This window comes from Zootoca vivipara, chromosome 14, assembly GCF_965207765.1.
Source record: "Zootoca vivipara chromosome 14, rZooViv2.hap1.1, whole genome shotgun sequence".
Taxonomy (NCBI): Eukaryota; Metazoa; Chordata; class Lepidosauria; order Squamata; family Lacertidae; genus Zootoca; species Zootoca vivipara.
This window is the reverse complement of record NC_142597.1, coordinates 16,923,878-16,940,437: the sequence shown is the minus strand read 5'-3', so window position 1 is coordinate 16,940,437 and position 16,560 is coordinate 16,923,878. Positions and strand designations below refer to the sequence as shown.

The 16,560-nt window shown below is 45.3% G+C and overlaps 1 protein-coding gene across 1 annotated transcript; it reads left to right on the top strand.

Annotated features, from left to right (window-relative positions):
- The first annotated feature begins 40 nt into the window (after nt 1-40).
- HYOU1 (hypoxia up-regulated 1) lies at nt 41-16,289 on the top strand. Its single transcript, XM_035138876.3, has 24 exons — nt 41-307; nt 2,205-2,298; nt 2,902-2,980; nt 3,408-3,562; nt 3,807-3,883; nt 4,013-4,194; nt 5,192-5,307; nt 5,786-5,969; nt 6,200-6,334; nt 6,532-6,614; nt 6,720-6,852; nt 7,083-7,270; nt 7,905-8,043; nt 8,127-8,187; nt 8,380-8,462; nt 8,808-8,981; nt 9,656-9,855; nt 10,009-10,096; nt 10,404-10,526; nt 11,130-11,263; nt 12,303-12,387; nt 12,805-13,054; nt 13,310-13,393; nt 14,448-16,289. The coding sequence occupies exons 1-24, from the start codon at nt 241-243 to the stop codon at nt 14,507-14,509; spliced, it is 2,976 nt and encodes a 991-aa protein (XP_034994767.3). The 5' UTR covers nt 41-240; the 3' UTR covers nt 14,510-16,289.
- The last annotated feature ends 271 nt before the right edge of the window (nt 16,290-16,560 follow it).

Genomic DNA, 16,560 nt, shown 5'->3' with positions numbered 1-16,560 from the left:
GCAGAAAGCCCCCGAAGGGAGCGGTTGGCGTGCCGGGCCGAAGAGAGCGGCGTCCGCCTTAGAGGTGGCCGGCCTCTTCCGCGTGGGGGTGGGGGAACCTCTGGGTCTCCAGGTGAACCTTGGTGCCGGGCCTCGCTGCTGCTCCTCCAGGCCGCTCCGTTCCGTGTCTGTCGGAGAAAAGTGCCCTCCCTGCCTCGCCTTTCTTTCCAGAACGGGGTTTGGCGGCCCTCGGTCGTCGGGATGGCTCCAGCACGCGTGTGGCCGCTGCTGCCCCTCCTCCTCCTGGCTTCCCTGCCTGCGCACTTGGGTAGGTGCATCTCTCGCCCCCGCGGGTCCGATGGAAGGACCTGGGAAAGAACATGGGGGTTGTTTTGCAAGTTGCCGAAGGATCAGGCTCGCTAAGCGGAGTTGGGCAGGAGCGAGCCCTTTCATCGCATGGTTTGATCCGGCTCGTCTCAGAATCATAGAATTGTGGAGTTGGAAGGAACCACTAGGATCATCTAGTCCAGGGTTTCCCAAACTTGGATCTCCAGCTGATTTTGGACTTCAACTCCCATCATCCCTATCCTTTAGGACCAGTGGTCAGGGATGGTGGGAATTGTAGTCCAGACAGCTGGAGACCCAAATGTGGGGAATCCTGATCTAGCCTAACCCCCTGCAATGCAGGAATCCCTTGCCCAACATGGGGCTCGAACCCACAACCCTGAGATAATGAGTTGTATACTCTACTGACTCAGCTATTCACCTAGTGGTGTCTGAAAAGCTAACGTGTATCCTGTAAGTGGGCGGGATGAAACTGACCAGCAGGAAGGGCAGAGTGTTCCTTGGATGCTTCTGTGCACACTTTGAGGTAGCCCAAGGGTGCTGGTGGTGACAGTTTGACATGGCCCTGAGAGTGAAAGCATTTCCATTTTAGCTGGCATTGGACTCATTATGAACTACTGGAATGTGGTAACTGGCCGCTGTCCATGTGAGACCTGATGGAGACAACTTTTCTAAAGGATGCTGCTGATGGTGCACTGCATTTATTTATTTATTTATTTGGTGGTATGTTTCATTTGCCACCTCTGTAGAAAATAGTGTGTCACCATTTAAGCATTACAGGCTGTGTTGCATAAAGAAAGAGGAACCGGCGGTACATTCTTGCAGATCTTTTTTTTTTTTAAACCAGTTTAGTTCTTGAAAAGAGGCACTGTAAATGATAGCGATTTAGACCCCATTTTAGGTTCAGAACCCATATTAGGAGAGGTGTTTATTATGGCAGGTATTGCTATAGCTTGCGGGGAGCTTATGGGGCCCCTGGATATTACATTTATTGGTACATGGAGTCCATTGGCAAGAATAAGAGTGCCTTGTTTCTAGGCATCCAGCAGAGGTTCAGTTTTTTTATTCAGACCTATGCCATATCTTGTGTTTACGAAAACTAACTTTAAAGTAAATATGTACTGTAGAGAGCCATTTTTCAAAATAAAATTGAGAATGCTGTAACCCTTTTTTCCCGGATTGTGACTGCACAATCCTGATTGTTATCTGCCATTTGTAACCTCTAGGCTAGGCTACTAAGTATTTGGCATGGGGGGGGCATGCCAAATACTTAGTAAACGCTTCCGGGTCCGCCGAGTACGTAATCTGAAAATACGCAACCCGAAGCGAACGTATCTGCATTGGAGGGTCTCCTGTAGGTGCCTCCATATCTGTGGTGAAGCAAGTAGCTACCAAAGACTAGGCCTTCTAGGTGGGTCTCTGGAATCTAGTTTATTTTTCTTTCAGTAGCAGGAAAGACACCTCCTAATTTCCATGTAGACATAATTTTAATTCTGCTGGTTGTTTTATTATGCTCTTACTACTTTGTAGCTTTTAGCTTTATAATTTTATTTACATTTTGATTTTGTGTTTGTTTTTTTGTATTTACTTTCTATAAACCTCCCTGGGAATATGGTGGAAGAATGCTTTAAAAATACTTAGAGATAAAGAGATGTTTTGAGATGTTTCCCTACAAATGAGGTGCTCTGGATGATACAGTACTTGTGAAACTTTCTTCTGGTGGAGTCCTCCAGGTGTGCTGTAACGCATCTGTGTTTAGACTGGCTTTTTGTTTCTTATCAGTTCAGCTAATCATTAGAAATTGGAAGGAGGCTGGAGGGTACTATCTGGGGTTCTTCCTGGAAGAAAAGTACATTTGACACAATACTTTTGTTCCACAGATTCGTTGGCTGTGATGTCAGTGGACATGGGTAGTGAATCTATGAAGATCGCCATTGTGAAGCCTGGGGTGCCAATGGAAATTGTGTTAAACAAGTGAGTGGGCTAAATATGTGCTGGAATGAATGTGACTGTGGCAACAACTGTTTTGGAGGGCTTGACACATCATAGAATTGTAAAGGTGCCCCAAGGTTCATCCTGTCCAACCGCTTACAGTACAGGAATAAATCCATGTCTTAGTGGTGCAGTACAGAATATATGGGCCAGCTTCCCATAGGTGTAACATCCTTTTGCCCTTATTTATTGTTCCCTGATCTTAGATGTGGTTATTTAGAAGAGACTCCGATGTGTTTCTCTTCACTTGTTCCAATGCTGAATCCTGGCATTGAAAACCAGTTCTGCATATCTCCAAGGAACCCAGAAGTTAGACCCCAGGAATCTCTGGGGCAGGGCCATTGTGCAGTGACAGGGCACCTGCTTTGTTTGTAGGAGGTCGCGTATTCAATTCCAGGCATCTCCTGTTTAAATTTATTAGGTACCAGACGATAGGAACAGTGTGCCTCTGTCTGAGGCCCTGGAGAACCACTCTAGACCTGAGTCAGAAATATAGCTTCAGCTAGATGAATAAATAGCCTAGCCTGGTTATTAGACAACTTCCTATCTCCCCAGGAAACAGTTCTAGTTTAATTTTTCTTCTAGGGAATCTCGGAGAAAAACACCAGTGGCTGTAACTCTAAAGGAGAATGAGCGCCTCTTTGGTGACAATGCTGTGGGAATGGTAAGTCCCTTAGATGTCCACTCACACATACACATCCCCTCTGCTTTTTCTATACTTTGCACCAAGAGTATTTATTTGCATGCACAGCTTGTTCTTCTGGGGTCCTATCTCTGCTGCACCTTCCTCTTTACACTTTCAGCTTCAATAACATGTTCCTCCCCACTGAGATTTGTTGAAGATACAGTGCTACAGGTCCTCTTTAGCAGGTTAGCTCATGTTCCAGAGAAGGACTTTTCCAGTGCTGGCATGCGGTGACTTTATTGGTTTTGGAAACGGAGGGTCCTAAATGCCACTTTGGGTATTTTCAGTAGTTCAGTTGTTGAGGGTTTCTGGTGTGCATGCCTTTTAAAAAGAAATTTATAGGGGATAGGTGAACATTCCAGAAGAATCAGCATGGTCGTGTGTTTTTCCTGTTTTTTTTTAATAGGGCATCAAGAACCCAAAAGTGGCTTTCCGGTATTTCCAGGATCTCCTGGGCAAGCGCGTTGATAACCCACAAGTGACCATGTACCAGTCGCGGTTCCCAGAACATGACCTGGTGAAAGATGCAAGGAGGGAGACAGTCAGTTTCAAGCTGTCAGAGTACGTTTCCACTTGGAGGTTTGCCACGTGGCACTGCTGAGCAAGACAGGCTGTGGCATCTTTCCGTAAGCCGCTGCTACATAGATTTGGTTGGCCAAATGCCAGGGTCAGCTTATATTTGGTATGTGCCCTGTTAAGGGGCAAGTGGTATGTGGAAGTGATGAGCCCTCACCCACGCTCAAAAGATGCATTTCACAGCTGGGATCAGGAATTTAGAATTTATCATTCTTGTTCTTCCTTGCAGCAAATTGAAGTATACCCCAGAAGAGATCCTGGGCATGGTTCTCAACTATTCTCGGGCACTGGCAGAGGAATTTGCAGGTTAGAAATGACTCTTGAGTGTTTGAGGCACAAGAGTTGTCTTTCCTTCTTCGGTCAGCAAGCCTATGAATAAAAATGAAGAGGCACCTGAACCAGGAGCTCACACCATACCTTCTCCTTATCATACAGAGCAGCCTGTCAAGGACGCTGTGATCACTGTCCCTGCCTACTTCAACCAGGCGGAGAGGAGAGCGGTCCTGCATGCAGCAAAAATGGCAGATCTCAAGGTTTTGCAGCTCATCAATGATAACACAGCTGTGGCTTTGAACTATGGGGTGTTCCGAAGGAAGGACATCAATGCTACAGCCCAGGTGCTTGTAACTGGACGATGTGTGTGGCTCGGGAGGGGGGAGGTTTTTACCCAGGGCTCAAGCTCATTGTGCCTCTGTAAGCTTACCTAGAAAACAGAAAATTTGGGCAGGGCAGTCTTCTTGGTCAATGAGAGCTCCCTGTTTGAATCCCAACTTTTATGTACAGATTCCACATTCCCCTAATTCCAGCTAGCCACATACACAAGCGAGCAGGGCCCATTCACCTGTCGGTCATCTGATATTACTGTACTATGAAATCTAGTAACCAACTTATCCTTTGTAGCAAGGCAAGCTGTGTTACCAAAGCCAAGCCAAGTTTCAAGTTAGTACCTACTGGCCAATAGGCAGTGACTCCAAACCTGCTTTCTGCAGGGATTGGCTCTGTGGCTGGAGTTTCCTCTGAACTTGGTTGCACATCCGATCCACTGGGCTTGGAGTCACCAAGGCCATAGGTGGAGACTTGAGGCCTGTTAGAGTTCTGCATGTCTGCTTTTTCTGTCAGCTGATTGACATTGACAGGAAGCCTCCCTTGCCAATGCACAATTTGAAGCATTCTTCAGGACTCCCAATATAGCATCTTGTCAGCTGCATCTTTCTCTGTCTCCCACCTGACATCACACATGACATCTAGTGTGGGGCTGGTGGGCATACTTGGCAGAAAACGGCCTCATGGGCCAAATTTGGACCCGTGTTAGGTCTAATTAGGCCTGCAGGCTGGAGGGCTGACCCACCTCTGGACCAGTTGAACAAACAGTCTGACATTATTATTATTATTATTATTATTATTATTATTATTATTATTATTATTATATATCCCAGCCATCTAACTGGGTTACCCCAGCCACTCTGGCAGCTTCATACTCTTGTATATATTTTTAAGCTTGGAGACGGCTGATCTGACTTCCCACAGACATTCATGTACCATCCTTCAGACTGTGATACCTCCTTGCCTGCTGTTGCCTGCTGTCTTTAGCATTGGTTCTTTATTGAATTCCAGAATATTATGTTTTATGACATGGGAGCAGGCAGCACTGTGTGTACCATCGTGACTTACCAAGCAGTGAAAACCAAGGACTCAGGAACCCAGCCTCAGCTTCAGATTCGGGGTGTTGGGTAAGAGCTTGATTCTTGGAATTAAATTTGCTAGGGAGTCAAGAGAGAGCAGGATATCTGAAGTAGAAAGGTCCAAACTGGGAGGCGTATTGCACAAAGCAGAATCAAACAAATGCATAATGGATCATGTTGGGTGGGTCCTACCTGGAGTCAACATGCCTCTCTCCCCCCACCCGTTTTAAAATGATTTCATGGGAATTGCAAATGTGGAGAGTGCTATTGCATTTGTTTCCTATTTGATGGTTGCCCATAAGCCACTGTAAGATTGGGATGCTGGATTTGGATGGACATGTGGCCACAGGGCTCTTGTGGAAGGATGTTTAGAAAACCAAAATGCTGGTTTTGGGGTGGGAGAGAGTAGAGAGATATCAAGCTTCTTGAGAGGAGTGGTAGCTGGAGAGGTAGTTGCTGGGCTTCTTTGCAAAGGGCTGCTGGCTTGAGTAGCTGCTTCCACTGCCTGCCTCGTTCTCCTCCTCAGATTTGATCGCACACTGGGAGGGTTGGAGATGGAGCTGCGCCTCCGTGACCATCTGGCCAAACTCTTCAATCAGCAACATCCATCAAAGGATGTCCGGAAAAACCTCCGGGCCATGGCCAAGTTGCTAAAGGAAGCCAATCGTGTGAAAACAGTGCTAAGTGCCAATGCTGACCATGTGGCCCAGGTAGGTTGTGTGCATTTGGTGTGGCATGGGTGCATGGAAAATGCCTAACCTTCGTCGTCTGCTATAGTCAATTGTAAGCAAGCTATCTGCTTATGTGTACACGAAAGGCTTCTACATTTCATCAAGGTCTTAATCCTGTTTTGAAGGCACAGTAGAAGCAGTGTGGTGGCTTCAGAGAGGAAGTGCTGCATGTGTCTGTGAGATAAGATGCTCTTGGCTTCTCTCCCTAGATCGAGGGCTTGCTGGATGACATTGACTTCAAGGCCAAAGTTTCACGGCAGGAATTGGAGGAGCTGTGCTCTGATTTGTTCGAGCGGGTTGCAGGACCTGTGCAGCAGGCAGTCAGCAGTGCTGAGATCGGTTTGGTAAGTGCGGATGGTTTTGTTAAAAGGTCTCTAGTTTTCACCAAACAACGTGAATTCCACAGTGCAGGCCATGGTGAGAAGCACTTACTGCTTCGTCCAGGCCACCTACATCTGTGCAAGCAGAACTCTAGATTCAGAAAGTGTAACAGAGTTCAAGCTCAGAAAGTCAGACCCTGTTATCTTTCTCCAATTTCCAGAATGAAATTGACCAGGTGATCCTTGTCGGTGGTGCCACTCGCGTCCCAAAGGTGCAGGAATTTCTGCTAAAGGCAGTTGGCAAGTAAGCATCAGCCCAGTTTTAGTGGTACTTTCTGCCTCCCAGCCCTCAAAATATTTTCTGTCCAGAGCAGGGTAGCATCTAATCATTCTTTTGTTGACAACACAGGGATGAGCTGGGCAAAAACATCAATGCTGATGAAGCAGCTGCAATGGGTGCTGTCTACCAAGCAGCTGCCTTGAGCAAAGCCTTTAAGGTGAAGCCTTTCATTGTCCGTGATGCAGCTGTTTTCCCCATCCAGGTGAGCTGTGGTTCATTATCAAGTATCAGAGTAACAGCTGACGGGTGTGCTGTGGATTTCAGGGAGAGGGTTGGTAAAAAAGCCTGTCTTGAAATTCTGTCTCAAGCAGCCCAAGAAAAGTGCTGATCTTTGTCCCTTAATGACAAGACGCCTGTTGGCATGCAGTTGGCTCTGCTGTGTGGTAGAATCTAGAAGAGGTATAGTTGTGCTTTATCCTCTCCTAACCCTAGGTTGAGTTCACCCGTGAGGTGGAAGAGGAGGATAAATCCAAGAGCCTTAAACACAACCGGCGGATCCTGTTCCAGCGCATGGCTCCGTATCCCCAACGGAAGGTCATCACCTTCAACCGATACACAGATGACTTTGAGTTCCATGTCAACTACGCAGATATGGGCTTCCTGGGTGACAGTGACTTGAAGTGAGTGCAGTTGTGGGTCAGCCACAAAAACAGAGCATGCTGGCTCTTGCTTTCCTTTTCCCTTTTGTTATGGTACCGTAGTTACAGCTGCCCGGGAATTTGGTCTAAGGAGGGAAGAATTAAGGGTTTCCATAAGGAACAAAAGGAAAACATGACAGAGGGAGGAATAGCTGGATATTGTACGTGGTAGCTGGAAGTCCCATTTACTTATTTTTGTTATCCTTTTCTTTTTCTTTCTATTTTATTATTTCCTTAAATATTCTTTTTCTTTTATTTTCTTGGTATTATTTCTGCTTTGGTCTGGTCTTCTATAGAATTTTGAAAAGTCCTAATAAAATCCTTTTTTTAAAAAAGGCTTAACTTGGCTCATGTTCTCAGAGTTTATGATTCTGCCTGAACTCAGCTTTATGTCAGTGGCTACGGCTTTGGGAACTCAATTTTGTTCTCAGCTGTTTGAACTTGTACCCTTGCAGCTGAGTATCCAGGAAATAAAATTTCTATATTACTGCCCTTCAGTGTTTCTACAAAGTTTTGTTATTTCTGTGGTAGAGCTAGAGAATGGGAACAGAAAGGAGGGGTGGTCAGACACTTGTGCTCACCCATCCCAATGTGTGTGCTCATGTGGTTTCTGCAGAGCTTTTGGGTCCTTGAATCTCACAAGGGTGAAGCTGCATGGAGTGGGCGAGAGCTTCAAGAAACATTTGGATTACGAGTCCAAAGGCATCAAGGCTCATTTCAACATGGACGAGAGTGGTGTGCTGAGCCTCGATCGTGTAAGTACTGCTTCTGTGCCCTTCATCTCCGGCTCACTTGCTGGGCCTTCCAATCTCATTCTGCTCCGTGTGTTGTCTCCCAGGTAGAATCTGTGTTTGAGACTCTGGTGGAGGACAAGCCAGAGGAGGAATCCACACTGACAAGTGAGTTGGTTGGGTTGCATTTTAGCAACAGCTCTTCTCGTACCATGTAGGCAGCTTTACTTAATCAGCCCCTTCCCAGTTTTCAGCATCACTTTGAATGGTTGGAGGGGGTGGGTCAGGTGGCAGACAAGATCTGGGTTTTCTGGGTGTAGAACCCAAACCTTTCATAAGTATGTTTCTTCTTTCGAGCAGAACTTGGGAACACCATCTCCAGTCTCTTTGGAGGAGGGAGCCCTGTGCCAGAAGCACCTGAAAACTTGACTGAGACTGTTCAGGTGAGCTCTGTTCTGTGGAGAGCCTGCAAGCAAGATGCAGGATTTGAGCCTAATGCAAATGTCAGTGGGGACTTGAAAAGGGGCACAAATATGAAAAAAGAACAGGGGAGGATCCTGGTCTTAGTCTCAAGAGTTCTGTGAACCTGTTCAATGGCACTGTGTTCTTCGCTAAAACCATAATAAATACTTCGAGTCAGAAGGAATCCATGGCAAGTGACTGTCGCAGCGGAGCTTGTAGCTGGACCTGCTGGGTCCCTTCAGAGTCATGCCTGTCTTGGCTGAAGAAGCCTAGCTGCGCGAGGTTCTTATTACTGATCCTTGGGGAATTTCTCCTCTCTTGCCCAGGAGGAAGAGGAGAGCCAAGCGGAAGCAGGTAAGGAGGACCAGAAGGATGACAATGGCGCTGCTAGTGAGGAGGAAGAAAGTCGGCCAACGCCATCCCCATCTCAGGAAAAAGCTGCTGAAGATGCTTCAGCTGAGGACCAACAAGAGGAAGGAAGAGAGAAATCAGACTCCCAGGTGAGCAAGCAGTGAGGAGGGTCACTGAAGAGCCCCCCTTTTTTATCCAATAGGAGACAAATGAGAAGGCATCCGTAGGGGTGAAGTTATTGTAGGGAACAGTACTTTTTCACGCTTCAAATCCCCTGAACACTGTTGTCTACTTATTGGAGTGGGTGGGAAACCTCCTTTTAAGGTCTCATACCTATGGGGTTGTGTGAGAATTCTCTTGAAAAATTGGCATCTCCATGGTTCCGAGCCTGTTTTTAGGTTGGTGGACTAGTTTCTGGAAGTGATGGCTGAATCCAGGGCCATTACAAGACATTTTGCTACCTGAAGCAAATATGGTGGCTTCCACCAACAACAAATTGTGCATACAAACTCTGACTGGACCAGCAGTTGAATTTTTTATTTCAACGTTGCCAGTGGAATAATGCCCCCAACCAGCCCTGAGGGCAACAGAGTAGTTATGCAGGCATAGATCTTACATCAGAAGGATATGGCCAGGGAACTCGGAAGGAATGGGGTTGGTAGGTGCGCTGTTCCCAGAAGTTAGCACTTGAGGTAGTTGCCTCTCTTCCTAATGGCAGGGCCGGCCCAGCTTAAATCTAAAATTAAAGCAAACCTGTCAAATGTTGGCTCTAGCTGGTGGCTGAAAACAGCCCCCTGTTAGTCCTGGAATTGCTCCCATCTAGGAGGCCCAAGAGAAGACAGATACTGGGAAGGATGAGGAGCCTACAAAGAGCCCTGAGGGCCATGGTGCCAAAGCAGCCGAGGAGGAGAAAAAGCTGAAGCCACCAAAGAAACAAAAGCTGGTGGAGGAGATTGCAGTGGAGCTGGATGTGAATGATGTGCCAGAGTTGCTGCCAGAAGAATTGCAGGACTCCATTAAGAAGTAGGTGGATCTTCAGGGCTGCCTCTGCCCCCTAGCTGTGGGCTGGGATGAGACTGCTTGCAGTCAGTGCATGGGGATGCTTTTTGTCTTCTCCCATTCAGAGAAGGTTGTGACCTTGGGTACCTTGTCCTTCCCACCTTTTTCTAACATCAGGTTGCAAGAATTGACTGAAAGAGACATAGCAAAGCATGAGAGGGAAAAGTCAGCCAATGGCCTTGAGGCCTTCATCTTCGAGACTCAGGTAGGTCCCGGGAAAAGCATCAGAGGGCATAGATGGCTTTAGCGGGTTCATCTTGTTGCTGATGATCCCACCCCCATAAAAGTATTTCTCCATCAAATCTATGCTGCCGTTTAACTTATGTGTATCTTGTCTTTTGTGTAAAGTTGCAGCACTATTGCAACTTGAGCTGTAAGAAAACTTGGAATAGGTCAGGGAGGCTGCCGTGTCACCTTTAGCTAAATTTCTGTCAGGAGGAGTCAGTTTTGTGAATGTTCCCATAAGTCACAAGAGCTTCAGAGAGATTGATTTTGTGTGTGTCTTTTACCAGGATAAGCTACATCAGGAGGAGTATAAGTTTGTTTCAACAGAAGAAGAGCGAGAGGAAATTTCCAAGAAGCTGAGCGAGGCTTCCAACTGGATGGAAGAGGAAGGCTATACAGCCACAACTAAGGTTGGGGCACCACTTTGAACTGCGAATACCTTTTTCAAGGGAAACTTCTCTGTATTGTTAGGCTAGAGTTTGAAGATTCTCAGAGTGTGTTTCATGTGGGTTATCTGGACTACAGAAGTGGCTTTCCCTTGCCAAAAGCGCTTTGGAAATTTTAGCCAGTATTTTTTGTCAGAATCAGAGAAACAGAAGAGGGTGACTTGCTATGGTTAATGAGAACAACTTTAAATATGGTACATGCTTGATCTTCCTTGATTGCACTGCTTTCTAGGCAATGGCAAAGCACTTTGTCATTCATAGCTGCAAGCATTGTGTGGGATTCCCGTGGTCTGCATGTCTGACTAACCTGCAAGTGTCACATTTGGCTTGTGTCCCCTCTTAACTTTGGGACGGGGGTTTGAACTCCCTGGGAACTGGATGCCCTAATAGTTGCTTGGCTGTCACTGTGGAGCCTCCAGGCGGGGTTCTAGTGTGTCTCCAGGCAGGCTCAGTTTGTGGGTGTTTAACCCCTACTTCCTGAATTTCCAAGCCATCCGTAATCTTTGCAAGATGATATATGTGCCCAAGGCAGAATTTTAGTTTTTAAACTTCTGTTCCAATTCACAGGAGCTGAAAGAGAGGCTCTCTGAACTGAAGAAGCTGTGCCGGAGCCTTTTCTTCCGTGTGGAGGAGAGAAGGAAGTGGCCAGACCGTCTAGCTACCCTGGAAAGCTTGCTCAATCACTCCAATATTTTCCTCAAGTATGAACAACCAAGATGTCTTTAGTAGGAGAGGAGGGGACTTGGGTTGGGGCAGAGGGGATTGCCTTACTCACACAAGCAGCTGAGATCAGCACCCTCTGGACCCAAAGGGCGTGCATGGGGAGCTGTGCAATCCAGCTGTTTAAATCTCAGCAAGGCAACCAGGAGACAAAGAAGAGTTTGCTTTCATTGGACCATTTTTGGTTGTACCAAACAACAGTTTTATTTTAATAAGCCTTGTTCTCAAGCTGATATTGGAACTCAAGGGAAAATAACAGCAGGTTCCAGTGCTGTAGCTTCCTCTTGCTAAAAGTTATATATGAAAATGATCCCCATTTGTGATAAGTTGAGATTCTTATCATGGAGCGCTAGAGTTGCTTTCCAAATCTCTGCTACCTTGAAAGGAAGTAAGGGTGCATATCAAGGACCAAGATAATTACACATGTACACACTGCTATAACGGTGTGGTGGAGTTTGCTTTTATTATGGAGGGCTGGTATTTTGCCGTAGTCATACATACTGGGTTTTTTTCCCTTGAACTATATATATATATATATATATATATATATATATATATATATATATATATACTGTATATATATATATATATATATATACTGTATATATATTTGTGTAGAGCTTCGGAGTTGCTGATTCCATGTCTTTGTCACCAAATAGAAAGGAAAATTGTTTGAGGCAAAAGAAATTGGCACTCATGGTCACTGGGGGGGCGGGGCGGCGGGAAATCCCGCTTTGTAACCATTTCCCAAAGTTTCACCTTGTGTCCATCTCACTTGTTAACATGGTTGTCAAACTTAGCAGTTGAAATTAGCTAGAAATGTTCTAACCTAGATATTTCTGTGCTGCATCCTGTGTCCCAGTTGTCACTTTTCCTAGAATAGTAAAGCTGAAGGTGTTGTCTTTAGCAGTTGTTGTTGTTGGCTGCACAGGAGCCAATTGCACCAACTGGAGAGCTTTAATGCAGTGTGAAAACTGCTTCAGGGCAAGAGGGAGACACATTTCTCATTCATTTTTTCAGGGGAGCTCGCATGATCCCAGAGGCTGATCAGTTATTCACAGAGGTGGAGCTAAGCACCTTGGAAAAAGTTATAAACGAGACAACGGTAAGAAGGGTCACAAGGAGTGCAGAAAATCTTTTCAGTATCCAAACTGTGTGTGTTCATGCATGTGCATGTCTTGTCCCTTCTGCTCTAGGCTCCAAAAGATAACCCTTTTGGTCTTTTAGTTAGAATGTTGTGATTCGGTTCACAGGTAAACCTAAGAATCCTGCCAAAATACAGTAAGCCCACAACTTGTGCTCACTTCATGGAGTGGGGGGTATGAACAAACGAATGAATGGTTGTAGAAATAGGGCTCAGCAGAGGCCACGTGGAGCTTTTAAACAGTGATTTTGCATTGAGTAGTGGGGTTTTGTCTGGTCAGAAGGCCATTGGCACTTGGTAATGAGCAGCACCAAACAAGGCTGGTCTTATCAAGTGGAGCCTAAGGATAATACGTTTCCCTGGGTTGGTTTGTTTTAGTTGTGGAAGAATGAGACCCTGGCAGAACAGACCAAGCTGTCACCCACCGAGAAGCCTACTCTGCTTTCCAAAGACATTGAGCTGAAGATTGCAGCTCTGGACAGGGAAGTGCAATACCTCCTCAACAAAGCCAAGTTTTCAAAGATCAGGCCCCCCAAGAAGAACACCACAAAAACAGAAGCGGGCAAGAACACCACTGTGCCTCCTGAGGGTGAAAAGGTCATTCCTCCCAAGGATGATAATCAAAAAGGTGAGAAGGTCTCACAGCAGCATCAGTAGTCTTCTAATTCCCCTGTTCATATTCCCGGGTGTTTGAAACTAACCCTGTGGAAGACTGCTTGGTGTAAAAGAGGGTCCTCAGTCTTGGCTGCCTCTTCTAGCCTTTGTTGTAAATGGCTGTGTTGTAAATGGCTAACATTTATCTTGGGTGATGTGGTGTGCATCCAGTTTGGTCATGGCACATACCTCTGCAACTATGGATACCTTTTTTTCTCCTTCCAACCAGATACACCAGAAGATGCTAGCCCAGTCAAAGAACCACCCACAGAAGAAAAAGCACCACTGGATGATGAATTGGGACCAGACTCTGGTAAGGAATGACTCGATTTATTCAGTCACTGAGCAGAACTCTGGTAAGGAAATACTGGGCTGAGAGAATTGGAATTCCCTAGGCCATAAAGGTAAAGGGACCCCTGACCATTAGGTCCAGTAGCGGACACTTTTTCTTGGGTTCTCCACATCATAGTGGGAATTCGGGAACCTTTTATTCTGGAGCCATGCTATTGTGGGCCTCAAATTCACAATGTGAAGCAATATAAGGAAACAAGTTATCCAAATTACTATTTTAATAGCCGTAGTCAATTCATACATCTGATGCTGGGAATCTGCATGCCACCCTGGGGGGCTGTCTGCAAGGCAGGGGGAGACGTGGCTGCTTTCTGAAAAGACTTTTACAGCTGAAATGGGCACTGTGATGTTCAAGGGGCACCAAGAGCATTCGCAACATTCAGGGAGGGAGGATGAGAAATACAGAGGTATTCCCAGACAAGGCTTGCTCGCTCCTTTCCCTGCCAACCCAGCCGGGGGGGGGGTGCTCCTGGCAAAAGCTCCTCGCCAAGTGATCTCAACAGGAAGGAGCCTCAAGAGCATGTGTAGGGAATTTAAGGGGCACAAATGTGTAGGTTTAAAGTGGCACAAAGCTGATTGAATTTTCATGCAGCATGCATCTCAAGGATGGCAATGTATTTATTTTTTTCAATTACCCTTTTCTTACTTCCTGTTTATCATCCCTGCACTGCACGAGGATTGGCACTGGGAATCTTGAAGAACCAAATCCCTTTGGAACCGTCCAGGGTTAGGGTTGGGATTTGTAGAGGCGGCAACCCTTTACTTTTCGATTCCAAATGTTCTTCCATCTGCTAATAGTGTACCTGTTCTTTCACTGTCAGAGCTGTTTGAGTCTCAAACCATGGCTTTATCTGCATGCTCTTGCTTTCTAACCCTGCTACCCTGTTGTTGCAGGAATTTTTCTTACTCTTTGTGTATCTGAACATGTTCCCCTGGTACTATCTTGATTTGGAAAGTTGTCATCCTTGCTGCACAGTTTTGATTCATTACGGTTTTTTTGTTCTTACTCATTTCAGGGCAACAAACTGACAAGAGGTCGGAAACAAGGGAAGACACCAGAGCCAATGATGAATTATAACAGTTCCTTAGCCACCGCCCCTTGCACCAACACCTATTTATTTACAGTTAACTCCATTGTTTTTATGATGGACCTGGTTAGTGGAACATGGCACAGACTGACAACAAACTGCAATAGAGCTGTACATTTTCTTTCTTTCTGTTGGGGATTTATTTGTTGCTGATTTTGGTGTGTTGTCTTGTCTCTTCCTTTCTTTAAAAATGACTTTGAGCTCACTGGGCACTCTTGCTGTGCTTTTCACAGCACTATCCCCTGAATTGCACTTCTAAACAGTAGATTTAAATCTACCTGAAACTGTTCTAGGAAATGACAGTTTGCATCAGCAGTTTTTTGGGCTACGCTTCACCTTCTGGAAACATTATTTGTCTGCAACTGGAAATATCAAATTGGAACCTTCTGCTGAAGCCTCATCATGTTATGGTTCATCAACTAGGCTTGAATGAGCAAGTCCCTTTATAGCTTTACTCTTGGGCTGTTGATGGACAGTTTTCTGTTTTGGGGGTGTCTGTGCAACCGAAATGGATGAAACAGGAGTGGGGAGTAAAAGTTGATAACGCTTGGAAGGAAAACCAAAATTCTCAAACAGATAATTATACGACTCTGCTTTCAGAAGTATTTATCAGACAGTTGTAGCATAGCAGGGATGGCCACTGATGAGACGCACATCCCTAATTCTTACTATCAGTTACTGCCTTTAGTAAAACTCCCTAATGCCAGTCATTTTCTAAGAGGCCCATGAAACTATGCTGTTGTAATAAAGCAGGAAATCTGATCTATCCCAGAAAGGTACTATTTTATTTGCTCCACTAGTTGGTAGATTTGCTTTCTAATTGCCTTCCCAGCAACACTGGGCACTGTTCTTAGTCTTGCAATTTCCTAATACTGCTGATGTTATTTGGTGATTTGGGAAGCTGGCTTACAAAGCTTGCTGTCTTGGGTGGTGAATGCACATCTTTGTGTGTGCACCTTTTATTTACTAGCTCACTCACCCTATTGGCAGCTGAACTTTACACTTTCCACTTTGGCCACCTAGTAGTGTAGTAGGGACAGCTTTGGCTACAGGACAAATAATTGTGATACTTCAGTTTTCAGAAGTACAAATCAGTCCAACTGCACATAAACTAGAATATGTAAAGATGCCACAAAGTAGAGGAAAAACTTCATCCAGCCCTTTTTACTCCAATTTCCCCTCTACACACAATGTCCAAACTGTTCAAAGAAATATCATATGTAGACCATGGTGAGACCCTGTTTTATTTAACATCATTGCTCAGCAACTCATTCCTAAGCACTGCCTCCTAGTCCCTAAAATCAATTTGGAAATGTGTTCTTCTCTTGAATTAATTTCAAGACGTCTTTGTCTTAACTTGCAGCTTTGAGGAATTATTTCTCTTGTGTTCAGGCAGAAGTGGTATGCCAAACGCTACAGGCTCCTAGAACAAGTCAAATGTGAGAAATTAATACTAAATTGTGTGCTGCCTGTTGTAATGTCCCCTTTCCCCTCCATTTCAACAAGCTTTATACTTGTGCTTGGAAGTTTAGCTTGCCATCTTTTCCAGTTGTGTGTATATATATATACACACCCAGGTGTTTTTGCCTCTGTTAAAATGTACATTGAATATATGGATTTTGATGAAAATGGAGTTTAAAACCTTATTAAAAACAGAGCAACTTTCTGCATACCTCTGTTTTGAGCAGAATGTGCATTCTACTGTGAGCCTTGATAAAGTAATTGGAATTTGAATGTAAATCTTGCTTTCCTGAAAAACATTTCCCTGAATTTGTCTTGTGCTGTGTCTGTCTTTTCTAAAAAAAAAAATCCCCCTTTTGAACAGGGCAGGCTTAGAAGTTTTAATTTCTCTGTCATGGGAATGTAATTTGGGAGTGAAGGAGGAATGTTCCCTCTTCCATTCCTCTGCTGCTGCCTAAAACCCAACTAAGCCTAATCCAGAAAGCCCAGTAGGCAAGAGAGTACCTTCTGCTGCCACCTTTTGTGTACTCTGCAGAAACTGTGCAAGTTCCCTCTGCCATATTGGCACTTACTTAGCTGT

Bases quoted from the DNA above. Each gene is read 5' to 3' on its own strand.
- HYOU1 (XM_035138876.3), top strand. From the start codon at position 241: ATGGCTCCAGCACGCGTGTGGCCGCTGCTGCCCCTCCTCCTCCTGGCT. The intron at 8,044-8,126 runs GTAAGTACTGCT...GTTGTCTCCCAG, and splicing joins GTGTGCTGAGCCTCGATCGT to GTAGAATCTGTGTTTGAGAC. The intron at 10,097-10,403 runs GTAGGTCCCGGG...GTCTTTTACCAG, and splicing joins CCTTCATCTTCGAGACTCAG to GATAAGCTACATCAGGAGGA.